This window comes from Monodelphis domestica, chromosome 8 (genome assembly GCF_027887165.1).
Source record: "Monodelphis domestica isolate mMonDom1 chromosome 8, mMonDom1.pri, whole genome shotgun sequence".
In the NCBI taxonomy this organism is placed as follows: Eukaryota; Metazoa; Chordata; class Mammalia; order Didelphimorphia; family Didelphidae; genus Monodelphis; species Monodelphis domestica.
This window is the reverse complement of record NC_077234.1, coordinates 45,616,587-45,641,714: the sequence shown is the minus strand read 5'-3', so window position 1 is coordinate 45,641,714 and position 25,128 is coordinate 45,616,587. Positions and strand designations below refer to the sequence as shown.

At 39.2% G+C, this 25,128-nt stretch overlaps 1 protein-coding gene across 2 annotated transcripts in view; it reads left to right on the top strand.

Moving 5' to 3' along the window:
- The window catches only part of LAMP3 (lysosomal associated membrane protein 3), a 34,537-nt gene extending 12,580 nt beyond the window's left edge, over positions 1-21,957 (top strand). The window contains exons 4-7 of one of the 2 annotated variants that reach the window (XM_007502005.3): positions 6,637-6,694; positions 9,773-9,943; positions 16,602-16,762; positions 20,875-20,984. In XM_007502005.3, coding sequence (XP_007502067.2) covers positions 6,637-6,694; positions 9,773-9,943; positions 16,602-16,741 — 369 coding nt within the window. In that variant the 3' untranslated portion in view covers positions 16,742-16,762; positions 20,875-20,984. Of the gene's footprint in view, positions 1-6,636; positions 6,695-9,772; positions 9,944-16,601; positions 16,763-20,874 lie in introns of both variants that reach the window. The other variant, XM_007502006.2, reaches the window with a different exon arrangement.
- Positions 21,958-25,128: the final 3,171 nt, after the last annotated feature.

Below are 25,128 nucleotides of genomic sequence, written 5' to 3'. Positions count from 1 at the left end.
AAGAGACCAACAGGGCAGAGAAGCAACTCCAACAACTTCTCTGAATTCTTTTTGAAAAATCTGGAGCAAAAGTGTTCTGACTTACTATTAAGATCTAGAAAGAACCTTAGAGACCGTTTATCTTTCTTTAACTGTGAATGCTATAAATGCATTTTTTTATGGATTGTGTAATCCCCATCCTGACTCTCTGTGCCCCATGAAACCATCATGACATGCTTCACAGAAGTAGATGTGTGTCCCCAACACTTCTGAGTCTTCTTGCATGCTGCCTATTTAATTTCCTCTTGTAAACACCAAATGACTGATTCATTCCTGCTTTCTACACAGTCTTATACAATCAGAGAAATAGCAACTCTTCATTATAAGAGAGGATGATTTTTACATCAGTTTCTCATATTTGGGAAGCACTTAAAGATTCTTGATTAGAGTCTAGTCAGGCGTTCTCTTTTGGAAACAAGATGTTTCTACTACAAATATGTTTCTACTACAAATGTCCAGTGTATAATAAATTCATCAGTGCCCTTTACTGCTGCTGCTCAGGACACCCCTGTTATATTTCTTTTCCTGACCCCCTTTTGGTTGCCCCATGCCAAACTTTCAAACCCCTTTTATCTTCCAACTAATCATTTTTCCCTCCCTGTCGTGATTTTCGGCAGATGACATGTCCTATGGTTTCATTGAGAAGACTGAGACCACCCAATATGGATTCTGCCCAGGTTCCATTCTCCATTTCTCAAACCATTTCTCTATCTTCCCTTTTTCTTCTGATGGAAGTACTGTTCCCTCCTCCAGGAGCTTGCCCCAGATCTCAGCCTAGTTCTCTCATGCATTCTCAAACTTTCCATCTTTGCTTCTCCTTAACTGCCCATAAACATTCTCCATTTGTCCAAACCAAAAACAATGCTTTGCCTTGTTATGCCCATACACATGTACATGTACATCCCTTCAACATTAACTGTTCCAAACTAAAGTCATTTCTTTTTCTTCTAACCCTGCTCCTCCTTCTGCCTTGAATATTTCTGATATGAAGAGAAGGGGAAAGAGGGAGGGGGGCAGAGGAGGGGGAGGAGAGGGGACAGGAAGGGAGGAGAAGAAAAGAGAGGAGAGGAGAGGAGAGGAGAGGAGAGGAGAGGAGAGGAGAGAGGAGAGGAGAGGAGAGGAGAGGAGAGGAGAGGAGAGAAGAAAAGAGGAGAGAACAGGAGAAGAGAGAACAGGAGAGATACAGAAAGAAGAGAAAGAGAAGGAGAGAAGGAAAGAGGAGGGAAAGGGAGAAAGCAGAGAGAGAAGGAAAGGGGTATGATATGGAGGTGGCCAGAAAGTAAGATGGAGAAAAAAAAAAGAAAGTAAAATGGAGGCCTAGATCTCAACAGGATGAGACCAAAGCTGGCCTATCAAAGCCCAGAGTGATTTCAGGGTGAAATCCAATTCAGGGTGAAATCCAAGGTCCTGTTAACTGGGAGATATAGATGATGGAGTCATAGAAAATGGCACACCTTGGTGATGTTAAGAATCTAACATTGCTGGTGTAAACCTTAAAATTTCTTAGACTTATGAATGTTGGAAATTTCACCATTGGGAAATTTCATACTTGGAAAAAATTTCCTACTGATAGTAAGAACTCTATTGGAATATGAAACACCTTGGCATGGGAGGATCCTTCTCCTCCCTACTTAAGACTACTTTAGGACAGAAATCTTTTGCTAAACAATGGAAAGGGCTTTGACCTATGCTTAAGCATAGAACAGGAAGTTCTTTGAGTCATGATTGATTTTAGAATTGATACAATAGAGATACTTGGAATGACAGAACCAGGTCTTAGAACTTACAATCTCCACCGTACTCAGTCTAACAGGATTTAGGAAGGGCTGTAGCATAGATCAAGATTTAATTATTTGAGAATATGACCTACAACAGACATGTGCAAAGGAAACAGACCTCTGGGTGGTCCTGGGTTAAGCTAGAGCCACCATTGGCACAGGGGAGACATGGACAGTGATTGGTAGATGTGAGAACTGAGGGGAGGGGACTTAGATGGTTTCCTTAAAGATAGCGGGGTCTGAGGAGGTTTTGCTCTGAGCAAGGTGGCTCTGAAGGAGGACTGAGGAAGTTGCTCTGTGGGAGGACCAGGACAGAAGGCTGGCTCTGAAGGAGGAGAATTCTCTGGAAACATTTCTTGAAAGGAGGCTCTCTTGAAGGTGGAGCCTGAGGCTGGCATGAGAAGCCTTACCTAGAGAGATCTTGGGTGAGTGATAAAACCAACTGACTGATTTATTCATTCTTATTCCTTTCTTACTTTCTCTCTTTTTCTATTGATTAATCAGTGTATTATAAATTAAATTTCTATATAAAACCCAGTTGGCTTGGGCATATTCATAAATTGGGAATATATTCCCTGGTGACCATCTTATATTTATATAAAACCAAGACACAGTAGAAAACATATTTCAGTGGTCATAATTGATATATATATTTCCCTTGCTCCCAACATTTTAATTATCACAGTTTATTTCCCAATGGTGAAATTTCCAACATTCATAAGTCTAAGAAATTTTAAGGTTTACAATGGGAGCAGCTGGGTAGCTCAGTGGATTGAGTGCCAGGCCTAGCCACTGGAGGTCCTAGGTTCAAATCTGGCCTCAGACACTTCCCAGCTGTGTGACCCTGGGCAAGTCACTTGACCCCCATTGCCTAGCCCTTACCACTCTTCAGCCTTGGAGTCAATACTGTATATTGACTCCAAGACGGAAGGTAAGGGCTTATTAAAAAAAAAAAAAAGAATCTAACATTGCAAAAAAGTCACTGTCAGTCATAAACAAGAGAAAATCTGGTAGAAAGTCTCTAAAAGGCATCAGAGTAGAACCTGGAAGTGTCCATCATGAGGGATGTACTTTTCCTGGTGCTTTGCTCAATATGTGCTCTCCTGAGAGGCTACATTTAGCCCCCAAAAAGAAACACATTAATCTTTGGTTTGACCTCTGGTCTTTAGCCTCCAAAGATTCTCCTGTCCTACTTAGCCACACCCCCTGTATTTTGTAGAAGTGAATATTGCTTGTGCTATTTCTGAGAGAGATGGTAAACACTTCGTGATGTGACTCATTGGGTAGAGGTACAAAAAAGGAAAAGTCAATCTGGTAACGTTGATTTTTAGAATTCGATAGTAAGGTTTCGCATTGATTTCTAAAATATTTCATCTTATTTGATTCAAGTTCTCAAGTGCCCCCAAATGAAATTAAAACATAATTGGAAAATATTTAACAAAATAAATAAAAATATAATAGAACATAATAATGTTAATATGTGGTTTTCTGATCAATATTTGACCTGCGTTTCTATCTGAATTTGATACCACTGCTCTGGCCTTTGAAGACCTCTGTAAATCCTGATTATCATTCAGAGTTGTTGCCATCCCTCCATGCCATTGGTCATCTGGAAATTTGATAAGCTTATTATCTATTGTTTTACCTAAATCTTGAGCAAAAAGATAGCACAGGACAAATCAAGGACTTCTCTAGAGACAACCTTCCACATTGGCATTGTACTATTAATGGTGACACTTCGAGTCCAGTCCAATGAGTCAGTGCTTGAATCAAACCAACTGTAGTTTGATTTTTTTAACTTACCCACTAAAATAGGAGACATTTTATTAGGTACTTTGATAAAATGTGTCTGTTATATTTAAAAATATTTGCATGGTGATCAACTTAATAACTATGAAAGTGGAAATAGGTTTAGTCTAGCATGACCTAGTCTTGAGGAAGCCATTCTAACTCTTTGCAACTGTTGATTCTTTTCCTAAATATTAACTAATCATCCATTTGTCAATACCTTCTAGAATTCAGCCACAAATCTAAGTCAACCCCATTAGCTTAGAGGTTTTAATTCAATTCATTGTCTTGGATTTTTTTTAATCATTACAATATTTTTCTTTATCTGGTCTTGCTATCTTTTTCTTGTTCTAAATCTTTCGATTATCACTGATCATCTCTCAACTGTCCCACCTACCAATTCTTTTAGTACCCAAGAATGTAGTTCATTTGAGTCAGGTGACTGAAATTCATGTGAAAAAGGTTCTCTCTTACCTTCTCTTCCAAGTGCTAGGTACCCTTCCTATCAACTCCCTATCATTTATGTTCCATTCTTCTAGCCCAAAAGAAATTCTCCTTGGCAAAGAAAAGAGAAACAAAGTAAGTATTGAGCATCTCTCTCCTATGTTTTTAGTTATCATCATCCCATCCACCTGGATGGGTAACAGTCTTACCCCATCTTTGATCTTCCTCTTTTTTCAATGCAGCTATTTTTTAAAAATAATATTTTCTTTCTTTCTCAATTACATTAAAATTTTAACCTTCATTTTTTAAAAGTTTAAGCCAAATTTTCATCCTTCTTCCTTCCTCTCTTCTCCATTAGACAGCAAGCAATAATCTGATATAGACTTTATATGTGTATTAGTGTAAAACATCTTTCCATACTCACCATTTTGTGAAAGAAAACTCAAAGAAACAAAAGAAAAGTCAAGAAATAAAGTGAAATATAATATGCCTCAGCATTCAGACTCCATCAGTTATTTCTCTGGAGGTAGATGGCATTTTCCATCATGAGTCCCTGAGGATCACCTTGGATCACTCTATTGTTAAGAATAGCTAAGTCAGTCCTAAATGTTCATTTAGGACTGTGTACAGTGTTCGCCTGGTTCTGCTCACTTCACCTTGCATCAGTTCATGTAGGTCTTTCCAAGCTTTTCTAATGTTAATTTTTTAAAACCTCAATTCTTTTCATTATCCACAGCTTTCCTCCCAGACTTGTGTCATTTTGAGCTTTAGCAATGTTAAAACCATTGTTACAGAACTGTGCCATGTTTTTGTATTCATCCTTCAACACTTGCTATTACACACACACACGTACATACACTGAGATATTTCTAAAGCTCTTCACAAGCTTCTTAAGAACTATAAAAAGGTGAATTATCATGTATATTATATATGATGGAATTCCATTGTCATTGTTTCCATTGCTATTAGTATCTTAAAAATTAGTTGAAAAAAATTGGTTGGTGAATTTTCCATAAATCCCCATTCTTATCTTTAGATAATCTTCCTTTCCAATTGAAACTGTTTCCCTTTGGTTTGGAATTTTATTGTTGAGCTTCCAATTTCTCCCGGGAAGGACCCCTATGACAAATTATTTCCAAATATCTTCTTATCTATCACAAATTCCAAGAAGGCAAGGGTTATTTCAAGAACTGGGCAAAAAATGGAAGATGCTAAGAAAAAAACCCATCAGACAGCCGGAGACTATAAAGAGAAAATGGAGACATCAGCAAGAAATATCTGCAAGAATGTACTGTGTCAATTGGGGAAAGTTTTTGATCCCCAATGCTCCACAAGCAGAAAACAAAGTTTTCTAGATGAAAATTGTGCAAGATTACGTATTACCATTGTTTGGCCGAGGCAGCTGTTGAAGATGACAAGAAAGAAACAATAGATCAGTCACAACAAACATGTCAAGAAGCATTGAAATAAAGAAAAGGTGATGCAACCAATGTGTCCACTATGTTTGGATCTGGTCCTGAACTTCTCTGCTTTCTACTCTGAGATCCTGAACCCTCCAGAAAAAGCTTGTTCCCTCGTGATGACAGCTTTTGATAAAGCCCTCACTGAATGCTGTGCAATAAGTAGAGAATCATATAAAAACAACACACAAAGAATGAGAATGGAGGACCGTGGATATCTGTACAATGCTGGTATGAATCTGTTTATCAAACATAGCAATAAAGCAAAAAAAATCCATGTAGTTTTTAACCCATTGAATTTTTTTGCTCTTGTGATATTTTAAATACTTGTCAAACATGCATGTGCTATAAAAATGGTTAACAGAACAATAACTTGAGATTATGGCTGGCTTTGTCTAATGTGTCACGAAATGTTCATTACTATATAAGTATAATTTTTCAGAACAAGTATATTAAGTTTATGAAAAGGATAAAAATGTAATGAATGAAGTAATAAGTTATTTCTGGAGTAGATGAAAAGAATGTGACTAGAAGAGGTCTTTGCACTGGAGTCCTTATTCTATCATCAATAAACTTCCCTTATTTTTAGATTAAAGAGTGTTCTGTACCAGTCTCTGAGAGGAGCAGAGAGACCTGTGTTAGACCCTGAGAAGTTTATATTAGAAGTTTATATTAAATAAACTCATCTTGCCCTCAAGAAGTTTACAGTCTAGTCTATCTGATCAAAGTCTATTCTCAGATGTCACTTTGGAAGGGATCTAATCAATTCATTTGCTCTAAGATTATGGGGAGTAGTTTAATGTGCACCCACTTAATGCGACAGAATGTAACCCAAAAGAATACAGTTCCCTTAGTGGAGGCACCAGTACCAGTCCTTCAGGAGAAATGATTTGGGAGTCAAAGAAATCCCTCAACTCCTATCCCATGAATCACCATCTATTCCCTGACTTTAAGGTATCCCCCTTTCCCAGTTAGGGTTTGATTTGCAAGTCTCTTATCCCCCATCCCTCTTCTTTGCCAAAAGGGTTCAATATCTGAAATCCTGAGGTATTCTGACTTATTTAAGTTTATGTATCATTGACATACAATGGAGTATATGCAGAGGTTAATATGGAGTTATTTTACAGGTAGGACACTCATATCATATAGAAACAGTGGAGACCTCTTTGACTGTCTTACCATTAGGTAAGTACTTGTGAACTGGAAAACCTCTAACAGTATGTGTGCGTGTGCGTGTGCATGTGCGTGTGCGTGTGTGTGTGTGTGTGTGTGTGTGTGTGTGTGTGAGATATTCCTCTGTGGCCATGGAACATGTCAACTTTGTGGAGACTGAATGAGTGAATGTCCCATTTGCTGCAAAGCCATCTAATGAAGAATCCTTTTGTATTAAATAAGAAATAATAGTGTGTTTTGATAGCTAAATGAAATTGAAATGCGTTTGACTAGGTGGTATCATACCTCGGTGTTTGTACTGCATTATGATTACTCTGAATGCACCAAAGCCAAAAAAACTACAAAACAACATTTTGACAGTTATTTAAAAATGTGGACCAAATCCCTGTAACCCCAGTTGGTTCAAAAAAAGGTTTTCACTCCAGCCCTGCAGAGTATGGTTGTAATGGGATAGATTTTAAAAATACATTAAATTCCTTATTCTTTACTACTTCCATTATGTTTTCTTTTCAGTTTAAAAAAGCACATGTGCAAGCGCGCACACACACGATTTCAACTCTGGGAATCTGACTCCCAGCCTAGCATTTGTTTGTTTGTTTATTTTATTAAGTAAAATTTGGTCCCAAGAATCAGGGAAGACAGAACTGAGGCTGACTATCACAGGATGTTGGGCTGAGGAAGGGAGAATGAAATAATAGCAAGTCATGGAATGTGATGGGTGGAAGAGTCACGGATATACGTGTATTTATTGTGGGGAAAGATTACTCTTTCTGCATAGCTCTGGTCACTGGTAATCATCACTCTTCTATTAGAAAAACAAAAATCAAAACTTCAATAACTCCCTGTTGCCTTCCAAGTAAAATTCAAACTCATTTACCAAGTCTTCGAGATCCTCCACTACCTGTCACCTTTCTAGTCTGTTTTATCCAATTCTCCTATGCTCTATGCTCTAATCTCTGACCCTGATAATATCCTGTACTTTCCCATCTATGTATTTTTGCTCATGATGTTTCCTGTTCCTAGAAATTCCTTAATTCTTCTTCATCATCTGGCAAATTCTTAACCATCATCATCATCATAACTAGGGGCAGGTAGGGTGACTCAGTGGATAGAGAGCCAGAGCTAGAGATGAGAGGTTCTGGGTTCAAATCTGATCTTAGATACTTCCTAGCTGTGTGACTCTGGGCAAGTCACTTAATTCCCATTACCGTTCTTCTACGTTGGAACTAATACACACTATTGATTCTAAAACAGAAGGCAAGGATTTAAAAATAATAATAATAACTAATGCTTGTTTGGTATTTACTATGTGCCAGGCACTGTGCTAAGAGCTTTACAATTATTACCTCATTTGATTCTTTATGAGGAACAACCTTGTGAGATGATTGCTATTATCAGCCCCACTCAACAAATGAAGAAACTAAAGCAGAGGAAGTTCAAGTGATTTGTCTAAGTGATTTACACAGCTTTTAAGTGGCTGAGGTCATATCGAAATTTGGGTCTCCCTGACACCAGGCTCAGTGCTCTATCCACTGCACCACCTAGTGGAGTCCCACCTCATCCATGATGCCTCCTCTCATCATCATAATATATAATAAAACTCTGCCCCTGACCCCTAACAATTCCCTTAGGCACTTGATTTTGTACCTTCCTGGTGCGTTTATCATCTGTTAATTTGTATCATAGTTATTTACAAAGTTATCCTATCTACTTATACCATAAATTCCTAAAGACAGGGATGGTGTCTCATGGGTACTTTGTATCTCCCAGCATGTAGCAAAGGGCTCTGGAACCATTAGGAGCTTAATAAATGTATGTTGAAATGAACCGAGTCAACAACCCTTCCATAGTCCTTTCTAGCTGGATAAGATAAATCCAGCAATAGATAAGAATTTATTAAGTGCTTGTCATGTGCCTAGTATTGTCCTAGGTGCAAGAGATACCTAGAAACAGTTGAAGTAGCCCACGCTCTTAAGGAGTTGACAGTCTAATTAGGGAGAGAGCCTGGACTTAAGTAGGCACCTAGTGGATATATACAGAGTAGAGATACAACATAATCTGGGTGCTGAGGGCACTATTGGCTGGGAAGAAAGCAAAGAGCTCCTGGAAGCTGGGGCATGTGAGCTGAGTCAGACCTTCTAAAAGGGCAGATGAAGAGGGAATGCATTCTAGGGGTATATGGGCAGTGGGGATCACAGTATCCTCTCCAGGGGTGTATAGGCAGTGGGGATCACAGTATCCTCTCCAGGGGTGTACAGGCAGTGGGGATCACAGTATCCTATCCAGGGGTGTATAGACAGTGGGGATCACAGTATCCTATCCAGGGGTGTACAGGCAGTGGGGATCACAGTATCCTATCCAGGGGTGTATAGACAGTGGGGATCACAGTATCCTATCCAGGGGTGTATAGGCAGTGGGGATCACAGTATCCTATCCAGAGGTGTATAGGCAGTGGGGATCACAGTAGCCTATCCAGGGGTGTATAGATAGTGGGGATCATGGTATCCTATGCCTCTGTGTGTGGATAACTGATAGTTTAGAACATATGATTAGTGAATTTGGACGCCTACGATCTTAGGATCTCAGCTCTGCCACTGGAATTTCAAATGACTAAAGAAAAAATTCCAACAAACTCTTGTTTCTGCTTTATACTACTCTAGTTTATATGGGATTTACCCACATAAGGAACTGAAAAAAAAAAATCCCAAATGCCAAAGGAACGATGTCTTGACCACATAGTGGTTGACCTTCAGAGAGTCTCCAACAAGCAAGATCCCCATATTTTCTTCCCCATTGAGGGATTAAAGGGGTGGTTGGCTCATCCCTCTGATGACTATAATTATTTAAGCAAGTAAAAGTCACTCACTGTCCCTAGCTTAACGAAAAAGGCTATGCTTGCATCCCAGAGAAGCAGAATGGTGAAGGGGAAAGAACCAAGAGATTCAGGTTCAAATCCAACTTCTAATCTAGCTGTCATGTGATGTTGGACAAATCATTTCCCTGTTTTCTCATTAGTAAAAGGAGAAGTTGGTCTAAATGGTCTCAAGTTCCTTCCAACTCTAACCTACTGGTCTCTTTTGGTGTTTGCAGTGAAAGTCTACAGTGGCCTGAAAGGAGGGCTTAAAATGTTTGAGACCAAAGTGGGACACTCCTTCAAGTGTGTCAGTGAACAGAGTGTTGAGTTATCGGCCCAACTTCAGTTGCACACTGTTGATGTCCAGCTCCAAGCCTTTGATTTTGATGGGGATCACTTTGGAAATGGTAAGTTGGGGGGAGGAAAAACTCACACAGTTTATACAGAAAGACACAAGAGACAGCTCCAAATGTTGCTAAAGCAGCCATGACAATGGGCACCCTAGAAGCTGGAGGGGTGAACTTAAACCAGTCGACATCTTTTGTCACATCTTTCTGCACAACTTCTCAGGATGTGACTAACCCCTTCATCACCACCACCCCTCCACACACACACACTCAAACACAAAACACAGACCATCTCCATCACATACCTTAACCCATGTGCAGGTGCTCTCATGTTCAGGAAGATGCCCATTTATTTACACCAAATTAAACACATTTGAAATGGGAAATGTGCTGATTTGAAGAAGGCAGTATGGTGCAATGGAATGTGTGATGGAGGAGAAAGAAAGAGAGTTCTCAAGTTCTTTTTCTGGCTCTCTAACTTACTACTGAAGTGATAGTAGGCAAGTCATTTCACTTCTCTGGGTCTTACTTTCCTCAGTGAAAATAGGAGAATTATACTGAATAACCTCTAAGGACCCTTCCATTTCTAAATATATGATCCTTCAAATCTCAACAGTCCACTTAAGCAGGCCCAAGACCTTGCTCTTACACACATTCACTTACTCTTATCCACACAGTCCAATGAGCATGGTCCATAGCATGTACACGTATGCACAAACATGCCCACGTACCACACATATGCTTCTGGCTTGGCCATATTGAGAAAACACCTTTGAGATCTTGCAACACTTCTCAACTCAGATCCTAAATATGTGCTTAAATGGAGATAAAATTCAGGACCTAAATACAGACCCTATCTCAGCTAGAAAGAAAGACTGATCATTCAAAATAACAGTAAGGCATTTTTTGGAAGTCACTCCTCCTAGTTATCACCAACTCCCCATCACCAGCCTTATAAAGGCCTTCCTCATAGTCACTTATTTTCCATTCACCTTCTGCTTTGATTTTACTCTCAAAGTAAGAACTTATATTGTGATTAAATAGAGAAAAATGGTGTTCCTGGGATCATGGGCTCAAGAGGACCTCGGTGACTTTCTAGAAGACATTTCACTGGAACTCGGAAGAAAATTTTCAAAAGATGTATACAATATACCAATCAGTAGGTTTTTTGGCTTTTCAATTTAGATAGAATTTCTTTTTTGCATTTAAAGCATTTAATTGGATGTTTACTTTAAAAACAGGAGTGTCCCCCCCCCCAACTGCATTTCTATAATGCAAATCTGACTTCTATATTAATCTTAATTGTAAAATTAGAAATGCATTTCCAAATAAAATATCTCCAAGAAGATTATCAAAAACTTTAGGACAATGGAGAGGCTAAGATGGTGGCCTGTCCCATGGCAAAATACACTAACAGTTTCATACTTGCAAAAATTGCTTGACAGTTCTTCTGAACCTTTTCCCCCAGGCTTTTTTTTATTTTTTTAACCCTTGCCTTCCGTCTTAGAGTCAATACTTTGTATTAGTTCCAAGGCAGAAGAGGGGTAAGGGCTAGGCAATGGGGGTCAAGTGACTTGCCCAGGGTCACACAGCTGGGAAGTGTCTGAGGCCAGATTTGAACCTAGGACCTCCTGTCTCTAGGCCTGGCTCTCAATCCACTGAGCCGCCCAGCTGCCCCCACTGCCAGACTTTTCATCTGTAAACTCTGTAATTTGTCCCATTTTTGTGGATCCCCTGACATCCATACTTTTCTCCCTATCCCTTTTAATTTGTATATTTACAAAGGCTAAAAGAGTTGTCATTACATGTCATATCTTACTAGGAGGTGATGTTAACATGAGAAAACCCTCAACTCTGACAATTCAAATGTAGGAAAGTTTCTTTCTCGCCCCTCAAATAATTCTACAAGTTAAAAATTCCCCGAACCAAATTACCAAAAAGTGGAGATTACCCTAGTTCATTTTCATTTCTTCCTTGTGAAAAAGGGAAAAGCACATCTTATGAGCTGTGAGAAAACTGAGTTAGCTACAGAGATGGGAAATAAAACCCGAGTGTGCCTTTTCTTAGATGATGGTCTTCTCTTTTGTTCCCTCATAGGGATATCCATCTTTCATCAAAGTTTTGCTATTTTTTAAGCAATTCTAAATGATACCTTGAAACAAAAGCCTATCTTTTTTTAAATAACAATATTTTTTTTCAAAGATGCTGTATGGCTAATTGAATTGACATACCACAGACTCAGAAGAACGATAGTCTCTAAGTGAGCTCATGCTGGTAATTACTTCCTGGATAGGATGAACTAAGGGTAGTAGTTCAGGCTTTTCCTTGAAGTTCTGGGGCTGAGATTTGATGTCCCAGAGGCCTCCTGGATAGAAGGACTTGGCTACTCTGACCACTGCTGGGATCTTGACCTTTCCATTTCTTCCTTTTCCCCTGCCCTTTCTCTTGGCTCCAGCCTCCCAAGGCTTCAGCTTCCTGAAACAGGGTTTGGCTTTTGCTTTTTACCTTTCTCCCTTCCTGCTCCCCATGGTATTTTGAGGAAAGATGGCAGAGAAGTCATTTACTGCTTCTTTATTCTTGCCTCACTCCTTTGCCTCAATTTTCAATGGTAGACTTATTTGGAAGAAATATTGAAGCATCTTCTTATATATCACCTTACAAATAAAATTCACACTAATTTGTCAAGCACTCAAGATCCTTCACTATCTATCACCTTTGTAGTCCATTTATACTACTTCTCTCTATGCTCTAATCAAAACAGACTTTCTCTACCCCCGAGGCTCAGGTTTTTTGTGTTACAAAACTCTTCCCCTTTTCAAGGGGAATGCCAGGAAATAATTTTTTCTGGCACATACCCTGACAGATGAAACTAAGAGTTTTGGATGCAATATAAAATTTATAAATCTAGGGTCAAAATCTTGTTTTGGGAACCAAGAGACTCACTTTTAACTTTGACTCCATTCTACACTGACAGAGCTGATATGCAGCATTCTTGTGTGCCTTGGGCAACCTTTCAGAATTTCCCCCCTGAAAATAATGAATTGTATCCTCTCTGTTGCTTTCCTATCAAGCTCATGAGCCTTCTCTGTAACATACATGACTGTACTTACTTTGATGGGCCTAATCTCATCATTATGGGCTCTGCCCTCAATGATAGATATCACCACCTGCCCATACCTGCTCACCCTGGGTGACCCTTATGCATGTCCTCCCATCAGTCTTCCACAGGTCACACAGACTCAACCCTTTGGGAGTCTTTCTCCTATTCTCTAAATGTTGCCTCAATAATAATGGAGACTATCCAATGGAAATCTCTCATTCTTACTACACGACTGTGCTGCTGCTGCTTCCTCTCATATAACTCTCTGATGATGACTACCTGGCTTTTCCCTTAACTTTTTCCTAGTTAAACAATTTCCCTTCTAATTTTATGTCAATCAATTTTGTTTCAGGAAAGCTTTTCACTGATAGTATATTACTACCACCTGTTTACTCCCACCATTCACCTTTCCATTGACATTTGGGGAACCACCAATTTTAATACTTCAGAACTGTAGTAGTCTACAATTTTCAAATATGGTAGCATCAATAGAAGGATGCTGATGTGAAAAACAGGCCTTTGTTTCAAGAGAAGGTGGAGCTATTGAAAGCACTGGACTATCCTCCCCCCTCCCCCCAGTGAGCCGAAGTGCTGTCTTCTGCCTATTCAATTTTGTACATCAGCAGCATTTGTTGAACTATGTCAAATAGACCAACTCTATGGGTTGTCAATCCAATGATGGGCCATAGTCTGAATGGTAAACTAAGTGGACAAAAACAAAGTTATTTATATTGATTGAATTAATAACTACAAGTTATTAGAAACAGAATTGTTTAATATTTACAATGTGTAGTATAGTAGATGTTCCCTCTACCAAGTCAAATATGACTTAAAAAACAAAACAAAACAACTTTATCAGTTGTTTTCAGAGTTTCTTCCAGATTCTTTTTTTTTAATTTTTTTAGTTGTTCTTTTGAACTTTGCAAATATCACGCATACATAAAAGAGAAGAGAAAAAGAGAGCTATATATGACAGTGCAAATCTCATTATGCACAGAGTAACATATTGCTTCTAGAAGAGACTCAGTAGCCTCTGTTTCCCTCTGAACTTCCTTCTGGCCCCTTCGTTAAATGTTTCATTGATGACCTTTTCTTTCTTCCTTCTTTTTTTCTGGCATCATTATCAGTAGTTCCCCCACTCTACTCCTATTTCTCCCTTCCTCTCCCTCCCCCCCCAAATCTCATGCTTAAAACAAGTTATGATAGGAAAGACAAGTTATGATAGGAAAGCAAAACAAATCTATACATTGACCATATCTAGAAATGTATGTCTTATTTTTTATCTCTAATCCATCACATCCAATAAAAGGGAAAGAGGGAAGGAGGGCTGGAAGTTCTTTTCATCATTTATCCAGGAACTAAATGGGGTGTAGTAGATAGAACCTTGAATTTGAAATAAAGGAGATTTGAGTTCAAATCATAACTTTGCCCTTCCTAGCTGAAACTTATGTTTGTTTTATTGGTGACTGCACCCTTCTTATGCTCAAGGGATAACTGGAGAATTTTTTTTTTACTTTCATTTTACTCTCTCAATCTAGCAAATCTGGCCAGTTTTCATTTATGAGATCTTAAAATACAGTATTCAGGATTTGTATAGGGGTGAAGGAAGGTGGTAGTTCATTGGGGGTCATAGTTTTTAGGTAGTCTGATGATTCTTAAATGATCTCTCTTTAATCTATTTTCCAGGTAATTTCTTTTTTCAAAATAATAGATACCTTACATTTTTATCTATGTTTTTCAATCTTTTGATTTTTTCTAATATTTCTTACTGTCTCATGGAGTCATTAAGTTGAGTTTGGTTAATTCTAGTTTTCTCATGCTTGAAAAGAGCTCCAAAAAGAAATGGCAAATCATTCGAGTATCTTTGCCAAGAAAGCCCCAAAAGGGGTCTCAAAGACTGAAAAATGACTGAACAACAAAATTATCATGGAATCTTTGAAAATTTTCTTAGCTTCTATTACAAACTATTTATTCTCCTTCCATTTATTTTTTCCAGAGTTCTCATTTCACTTCTAGTTCCTTTTTTATTTGCTTATCTCTTCTGTTTTCTTGTGGCCAATCCTTTTTCTCTGAGGTTTTGCTTATAGTTGTGAAGTTACTCTTTTCTTCTATGTTTATCTCTTGGGTCTGTCTTGACCCATCATATTACTTCCTAGTGTTGGATGTCCTATTCTGCTTATTCATATCAACAACCTCTACTCCACATTTTGGTTTTTGGTGCCATGGTCAGACCCTATTTCTTCCTAAACTCAATATCGTAGGCTTTAATCTCTGACTTCTACTTTACCCCTATGTATCTCTGTGTTGAGTGGTGGCAAGCTTTAGTGTCCTTAGTCAGAGCTCTGCAATCTACTGATCCCAATTTGGGCACTATTGTGGGTGATGAGGTTGTTCTCTTGAGCTCATGCTGGCATTCTAAGCATGACACCTCTTCCAGAGTTTATGGCTCTTACTGTTTTTTTTGTGGAGTCTTTGATTGGTTGAGGGTGCTAAGTGACATTTCTATTTAGATTTTGTCACCATTTGACCTAGTTCCTTTTTTGGTTTGCTTCTAGAGTAGATGGAGAACTAGACACTTCTACATTTCTACAACCCCTCGTCTTAACTGGAAGCCCCCTCTTTGTACTTCCAAAATAATTTTTGTCCAATTTTCTCATCAGTTCTCCAAAAATGATCTAATATTAGTACCTTGGAGATATGATCATTATATTCAAATTGTTCCTCAAGGGAGTATGATACAATAGATTATATAATAGAAGACCATGGGCTTTGGAGTCAAAGGACTTTAGTTCAAATGCCTCCTCATCCATTTACTAGCTGTGTGATCTTGGGAAAGTCTTTTCTCCTATTTAGGTCTTTGCTCTCTTATTTGTAAAATGGGTGGGCTGGACTAGATGACCTCTAAGATTCCTTCCAACTCTAAACTTATGATCCTTCCATCTCTCAATCTTGCTACACAACCAATCCATTTCCTTTTTCTGGTCAGTCAAAGATCCTCAGAGGTATATGAGCATTATGATACAATGAAAAAGGGGGAAGCTGGGTGGCTCAGTGAATTGAGAGTCAGGCCCAGAGACAGGAGGTCCTGGGTTCAAATCTGGCCTCAGATACTTCCTAGTGGTGTCACCCTGAGCAAGTCACTTGAACCATACTGCCTAGCCCTTATTGCTCTTCTGCCTTGGAACCAACACATAGTATTGATTCTAAGATGGAAGGTAAGGTTTTTTTTTATGATAAATGAAAATAATATTGCCTTTATAATCAGGGTATATGGGTTTGAACCTTGCCTCTAGCATTATATTAGTCCTTTTGCTTCTTTTGGCCTCAGTTTACTCATCTATAAAATAAGAGGGTTGGACTAGATTACCTTTAAGATCCCTTCCAGCTCTAAATCTACGATCTTCTGAATGTTTTAAAGGTAACATTAAATATATTCCATCACACTGCCTAGCTGGCTGGAGGTCGATTCTTACCCCGTCTACCCCTATCCCTGGCAGTGCCTACAAACCGTGTGACTTTGAGAAAATGACTCAACTCTCTCCCCTTCAGTGTCTTCATTCCCCGGCTCTTCCTGCCCCTGCTCAGCTATAATATTTTTCACTCTAACTTCCATTACAGCGGATGAATGCTTCAGTGATAAAAACAGGAGAGCAATCCCCATGGCCATGGGCCTGAGCATCGCAGCTTTGCTTGCGGTTTTGCTCACTGCATGTCTGGTTGCCAGGAAGTGGCCCAGTAGAGGATATGAACGCGTCTAAAGCATCTCCCTTCTTCAAAATGTGCGTAGCAAGTTCAATGGCCTCATCTTCCTGTAGCTCAGCCTAGTGACAAGCGATCGAGTCTTTCTCTAGCTCCATACCCTACCTAACCATTTAGACAAGGCTGTTCCACCATGATGACAAAGGGATGCCCTCTGGGGCCCAGGGCAGAGAGAACAGAGACCAGAGTCCTCCCAATAGCTAACTGGTTGATTTGTAAATGGCCCATTCCCACAAAGGAGGGGTGCCTGGAAAGTTGAATCTAGAAGGGAGAGCAAAGTGAGCCAGTGGGGAGCGGGTACCCACAAAAGGAAGAAAACTGCTCCAAATGTAGGAGATGTGTGTCTTCTCCAACTGCACACATGTTTCTTGTAAACTTGCAGTGAAGCTGAATCTTTTTGCTGTTATCAAGAATATGATTTTTTAAAATCAGTGCACTTGGACCAATATATACATAGACATAGACATAGATATAGATTTCCAGAAATCTTTTAAAATGCCTAGAATCAGGACCAAAATCCAGCTTCAGATTATGATAAAATTAGAAAAATGATGAAGACCTTGACAAATTTTACAAGAAATTAGTGTATTGGTGAAGGCTATCTAGTCAGTCATTTTTAAAAAATGTTCTAAACCTTTTCTTATTCCCTTTAGTATTCATTTATTCTCTATTATCTTGATCCACTACCCCCTTCTGTTTGTCTGTCTCTGGCATAGTCCTTGACCCTACTCTATGTTTACAGATTTCCTTTTCTATATTTTGGGACAGTATGAATAAGTTCAAGGATCAGTATTGACTTCCTGAGGATGCTCTCTTTCTTTTCAAAACATTTTAAAGAATTACAAAAGCAATGATTTCTGGCATGAAATGGGAATGAAGTGTTCCAGGAGACAACCTAACTTTTCCTACAAAATGGGCTATGTTTAAAAGTGATGACCTAGAAGTCTGAGGCAACAGATCATGGGGGAGAGGATGCATTACTTGGAGTTGGGAAGTCTTAGGTTCAAATCTGGCCTCTGCCACTTAGCTGTATGGCAAGTCACTTACCCCTTCTGAGTCCCAGATAACTCCATAAGAATATTAATGCACCCATGGTTCTTGGATATCATCTAAAATACTAAAGAGAAAAAGGAGAATTCTAGATATTCAAGGTATTTTATCCAACTGGTTTTTAAGAATAGGCTATCTCTTCCTTCTGTTTTTTCTCGAAGGACAAAATTCATTATTTATGTAGGACATTCATAGAAATTGACAACTCCTCAGCTGTTGTGACAGCAACAAGGAAATTTATTGGGTGTCATTTGGGAGAACTAAAGTTCCCTAAATTTCTTGGAAGTGTCAGGGATGAAATAGGGTCTCTGAAATCTCCAGAAGGCCCTGTGTGCTATTGTAGACCTTGTAAAGTAGCAGGAAATCCCAAGTTGAGTTACTTATGTTTGCATTCCCAGGAAGTCCATTACAACTCTTCTTAGGCTATAGCAATGGCAAACCAGATCCCCCAAAGTAGTTATGGGCTGATGGAGCCATAAATTGAATGCTCAGTAGAAGAGATAGTAGAAAATAAATATACTAGTAGGGGCAGGTAGATGGCTCTATGAACTAAGATCCAGGCTTAGAAATGAGAGGTCCTGGGTTCAAATCCAATCTTAGATATTTCCTAGCTGTGTGACCCTGAGCAAGTCACTTAACTCCCAATGCCTACCCCTTACTGCTCTTCTGTCTTGGAATCAATATACAGTATTAATTCTAAGGTGGAAGGTGAGGGTTTAAAAAAAAGTATTCAGACTCAAGTGTCAGAAGACTAAGGTCAAATCTGACCCAAGCACTGCCCATTTGGTCAAGTCACTTAAAACCCCAAGGCCTCAGTTTTTTCAATTTTAAATGAAGGGAATGAACTATATGTCCTCTGCCCCCTATGGTTCTAAAACGATGATGGGCTTTGAGGATGAAGAAATGGGACCCGATATCTGCTTAATCTCATCTAAGTATTATAGAAAGCCCAGGCACACATATCTGAAATTCTAAATTATTGTGTTTGAAATGTCAGTGAATACTAAAATTGCCTTCATGACATATTGTTCATCAATCATGTTTCAGCACGAGCAGGTAAAGCTATCATTAATCTTGCTATAACATTCCAAAAGAAAGACTCATCTTTTATTACTTGGACATTTTCCCAGACCAAAATTTTGTTGATTGAATGGGATACCTGGAGTGATGCAGTGGACTTGGAAGTCCAGACCATATAAATGAGTCAGCTCTATCTTTTTTCCATTTCTCTTTTAACAGAGGTCAGTATGTTTGATGCTGGTTATCACAGAAACGTTAACCTCCTCTGTAAAACAAGGGGGTTGGACTAGATGATCTCAAAGGTCCTTTCCAGCTCTAAATTCTAAATTTGGAAGAATGATTCCATTATTTTTCTTAGCCAAATGTTTCTTAAGTTGTGCTTGGAGCTGAAAGGTGCCAGGGAAAAGTTCCTAATGGGCAATGAAGAGGGGAACTACAGAGCTTGGAATACCATTTTGGTTTTATTGGTGTCCTACTATGGCTTATATGAATGAGTTGGGCTGGCTTCTCCCTTCCTTTTGGGTCCTGCTGTGCTCTAATGTCAGTGTAGTTGTCTAATGAGGATGGTATGAAAGGACATGGAAGTATTCCAAGATACGTAGAATGATACCAGGGTGAGGAACACTCCACTAGACTATGATAGTTCTCAAGTAGTCAATTGCCTCCATATCTGGTTCCTGAAAGAAAGAGGACTCCTCACTATCTCCTTAATTCCAAGAGATGGAAGTTGCCCCTGGGGTAAGTCACTAAACTCTTAGTGCCCCAAGCAACTTTTTAAGACTAAAAGTTATAGACTAGACAAGTTACTGAATGGCAAAGGGAAGTTCCATATGGGAAGCCTGGCTGTTGCTTTTGCTTATTGACACTTCATGGTGGGACTTTTCCCAAGTCTCCAGTTCTCTGCTAGCCTGCCCATCATGTACTTCCACTGAATCTCCTGTTACATTTTTTCTAATGATCTTAGAGCTTTTCAACCTGAATTTCTACCATCTTCTCTCAGTGCTGACTAGGTCTTCTCAGGTCTCTTACCAGGAAGATATTAGCCGATTCCAATGGATATGGGGGGGGGGGGGGGGAAGAGATTTCTTACCCAGAGGAAGAGGCTAGACCATGGAATCTTAGCCTGTGGTCCATGGACCCATTAGGGGTTTGGGAATTTGGATGGGAAAAACTGATTATTTATTTCAATAAAATTGGTTTCCTTTGTAATCTTATGTATTTTATATTATGCATTTAAAAATATTCTAAAACAGGATCAGAAGGGTATATAATATATGCAAAAAGAGAAAAATCCCTGGTACCAGTCAAAAATATATTTTAAAGATCCCTTCCAGTTCTCTGATTCTGTCATTTGTTCCAACTCAGTCCTACAAAATTCTATGTATCCAAAATGATTCTGAAGGAAAGAACACAATAATGCTGCTAAAAACAAGTATCTCTCTTCAAGACATGTGGATTAAATTTTAAATTATGAATCACAGTCCACTGGAATAAAGTGAAACAGATTTGCCATTTACTAACGTACTCTTTTTTTAAACTCTCACAAATCCATGGCAGAGAAGCATAATGGTCGGCAAGCCAGTCTTGGAAACCAGAAGACCAGAGTTTAAGTTCTATCTCTGATTCATACTGGCTGTGTGACCCTGGGCAAGTCACATAAACTCTTAGTGCCCCAAGAAACTTTTTAAGTCTAGAAATTATAGACAAATTACTGAATGGTAAATGGAAGTTCCATTCTGGAAGTTCTCAATACAGATGAAATCCTTCTTACCCCTCAAAAAAGTCCTAACTCAGGACTATTTTCTAATGCTTCTGGTTTATTGCAAGAGAAAAGAAAAAAATATTTAAATCTTTAGGAATATAAATATTATTGCAAAGTAAAAATATAGGTGATCTAGTGTTTTTAAAATACTACCAATCTAGTGATATAAATGATCTCCAATAATATTCAAGACCCTTCTTTGATGGGCAAAAGTCCATGGAGGACTCCTTGTTCTCTGAAAGACTGAGTTGCCATAGCCTTACCCTTTATCCACTCTCCTGTGTTTGTCTCTTCTTTCAGTGGATGAGTGCCCATCTGACTACACAGTTATAATTCCAGTGTTTGCTGGGATTGTAATTCCTTTCTGCATCCTGGCTTTGATTTTCTGTGGAATCCGCCTGAGGAGAAGATCATCGGGATACCAGAGAATCTAGTTGGCGTAGGGAATCTCAGAAAGAAATGAAAGAGTTTGGAATTTTTTCAGAATGTTCAAGACTTTGGGGACTTACCTTCTAGAAAGTTCTTAAAGTAACATTAGTTAATTGCTCTGGTCTCAAACCCAAGCATTTCCCAATTTTACCAAGGCCAATGATATTCAGCAGAAGAGAGAACAAATGTTAATGGCTTGGTTGGGGGGAATAAGGGAGAAGGAAGGTACATATGTGACAAGATCGAATTCGTTCCTGAAGGCCACTGATTGGTTTCCCCTAGAAGAGGCACTCTATCCAAAGGAAGCAGAACACTGAACAACAAAATGCTTCCCGAAAGGGAGCCAGCCTTTGTTTATGCCTGTCAACCATACAGCTGGCTATTAAAGGGACTGTTTGTGGTTGTTGTTTTTTAATTTGTTGGGGAGATTTGGCCTCCTTGGTCCAACGGTAAAGATTTCTTTTTTGCCCTTGATATTATCAAGTTATTTCCCAGTCTGAGTTTTAGTTTCCTGGCCTCCAGGTCTGTGAGATGCCTTCTAAATCCAGGAACCTAGAACCTCTCCGAGTCTCCGTTTCCTCAGGTATTAAAAGAGGGGTTTGGATTCAGTGATTTTTCTAAGGTCCCTCCCAGCTCCAAATCTGGTTCCTTTGAGCTCCACAAAAACTTTTGCTGATGCTTTAGTTTGTGATATGAGTATACTTGTTGAAGCTGTTCTTTCTTTTTCTATTGGTAAAATGACAGTAAAAATGAGATTCCAAGACATACTAGAATTTTGATGAAAGGTGGTAAAAAATAAAAAATTAATGTCTTCATCTTTTATATGCATTTACATCAATTCTGTTTTTCATCTCTGTATCCCCAGTTCCTACCAGAGAGCCTTGTACACAGTTGTAGTTTAATAAATATTGGCTGAATTAAACTAAACTGAATGGAATTGAGTTGTATGCACAATTGACTGAAGGGAGAAACAGATTAAGGAGTAAAAAGAATAAAGCAGGAAATCCACTTACAGTATCACAAACTTAAGGCCGAACCTTGGAAATCATTTCACCATTTATTAGTCAGTTGATTAGCATTATCAAGCTCTTCCTTTGATACTAGACCAGATAATTAAGAGTCCCAAGAAAGGCAAAAGCAGTCCCTGCCCTCTAGGAGCTCACATTCAAATGGGGGAATTGTTGTTGAGTGGTTTCAGTCATATCTCCTCATTTGGGGGGTTTCTTGGCACAGATATATTGACTGGGAAAAACATAGAACTATTAAATGGTCAAAGCCACTCTTTAATCAAGGGAAAGGGGTTCAGTGCAATAGTGGGCCTTGACACAGAGCTGTGTGCCACACAACTGCACAGTCTGAGGACTGAACTCTGGCCACTCCGGCCACTGACCCCTGGGAGTGCCAAACTTGAGGGAATGACAGTTCCAGAGAGCCATTAAAGTTGGGGAGCTTAAATACCTTTCTAGGTGGAATCTGGGGGCTGAGGATGAGAGGGACAGTTCATTGACTTTACAATGGTAAGAAAGGCAAATGAGGAGTTCCAGACAGGAATAACAGTGAGGGGCTGATGCTTCACAATGGACATAAAGGTGAAGACCCAGCCCAGAACTGGGCCACCCTGGTAAAGGACTTTAGCCTAAGGGGAGAAACTAAATAAACTGGGGATCACCAAATCCCTCCAAGCTACAAGTCAGGAGACCTCTAGATTCCACATTGACAGATACTTGGAATGGTTTGCTGTTTCCTCCTGCTGCTCATTTTACAGATGAAGAACTGAGGCAAATGGGGTTAAATGACTTGTCCAGGATCACATAGCTAGCAAGTGTCCGAGGCCAGATTTGAACTTAGGAAGATGCATCTTCCTGACTCCAGGCCTGGTATTCTATCCACTGTACCACCTAGCTTCCCCAAATGGTGGAAAAAAACAGGTAAACAAATGGGTAAATACAAGCTATATACAGCATAGATGGAAAGTAATCCTAGCAGGCAAGGCATCAGCAACTGGGGTTAGTGGTGGTGACCAACATTGTAAGATGCTACAGGGAGGAGGACTGAGAAAAAGCCATTTGATTGGACAATTAAGAGGGGACCTTTGAAGACAGCAGTTTTGGTTGAATGATGAAGCCACAAACTAGATTATGGAAGATTTAAAAGAGAATGAGAGGGGAAAGAGTGAAGACACCAAGTATGGGGAGCTCTCTCAGAGTTTAGCGGAGAAGTAGAGAAGAGATCTCTATCTGCAATTGTGGGAAAGGGAAATAAGGAACTTCCCTGCACTGAATTATTACAAGATAACTGCTTTAAGATATCATGGAATACTTGACAATTACATCCCTAGTTTTCAGAGTTATAGGTTTATCTTGATGCATGAAAGACATAAATTAGAAACAAGGAAGGATTTCCTAATAGTGAAGGTTGCTCAACAGATGGTTGAAGAAGAAAGGAAAACATAAAAAATAGACTATCCTTTGAACTGTCTAGGAAAGAGCTGGGGCTCTTTCTGAGGATCTTAGAATGGCCAAGAAGATTCCTGAATTTCTTTTCCAGGGCTATGAATCTATTCTGTCCATCTTCAATTCCTCCAAACCCTTTGGACTTATTCTTTATTCAGATGAACAGAGCACCATCTTGTGGTCATGTAAATGAGAATGTTCTGAAGAACCTGACTATCCCAAATAAAGGAAGAAACAGAAATGTCACCTCAGTATTTAGAAGACTAAAAATAAAGGAGAAATGAAGAAGGAATTTAGGAAACAGATTATCAACCTATCACAGAGAAATACTATCATTACAAGGGGGAACTGCAATTATCTCTCAACATCTAGGACTCTGCAGCAAATGATGTATCAGCTTATATTAATATTAAAACTAATACTCCACATTTGCATAGCACTTGGTTTTTCCCTTTTTAAAGAAAATACTTTTAAAACTTTATTTTTAAAATTTTGAGTCTCAAATTCTATCCCTCCTATTAGCCCCTCCCTAACCATTGAGAAGGCAAGCAATACATCAATTATACATGTGAAATCATGCAAAACACATTCCTGTTGCTGACTGGGGAAAAGCACAGAACTATTAAATGGTCAAAACCACTCTTTAATCAAGGAAAAGGGGTTCAGTGCAATAGTGGGCCTCAACACAGAGTTCGCGCCACACAACTGCACAGTCTGAAGACTGAACTCTGGCAGCTCTGGACACTGACCCCTGGGAGTGCCAAACTTGAGAGATTGATAGTTCCAAGGAGCTATTAAAGTTGGGAAGCTCAAATACCTTTCTGGGGGCTGAGAATGTGAGGGACAGTTGATTGACTTTACAATGGTAAGAAAGGAAAATGAGGAGTTCTAGACAGGAATAACAGTGAGGGGCTGATGCTTCACAATGGACACAAAGGGAAAGACCCAGGACTTTAGCCTAAGGGGAGAAACCATTGGGACAAAAGAGATACTTCTTCAAGTCTATTGTTAATCTGAGATCACTGAAGGAGGACTTTCCATTAGGGAGGAAACTCTCCTGTGACCATGTCAAACCTGGGGTTTCCACCTCCAAGCTAAATAAACCTGGGATCACAAAATCCCTCCAAACTACAAGTCTGGGGACCTCTAGATTCCATCCACGTTGACACTGTATTAGCCATGTTGCAACCGAAGAAGAAGAAGGAGGAGGAAGAGGAGGAGGAGGAGGAAGAAAAATAAAGCAAAAAAAGAAGAAAGAAGGAAGAAGAGGAAGAAGAAGAAAAGAAGAAGAAGAAGAAGAAGAAGAAGAAGAAGAAGAAGAAGAAGAAGAAGAAGAAGAAGAAGAAGAAGAAGAAGAAGAAGAAGAAGAAGAAGAAGAAGAAGAAGAAGAAGAAGAAGAAGAAGAAGAAGAAGAAGAAGAAGAAGAAGAAGAAGAAGAAGAAGAAGAAGAAGAAGAAGAAGAAGAAGAAGAAGAAGAAGAAGAAGAAGAAGAAGAAGAAGAATGGTGTATTAGAGAACTGAGTTTTACACAGTGAAGGGAACTTCTCTTCTGCATCTGATTCACACAAACCAAGAAGAAGTGGTTGTGGTGGTATGGGAATGATGGGAACCCTGGAGGAAGTAAACATGTCATCTTAGAATTTGTGACAGAAGAGAGACAAGATAGGAACCT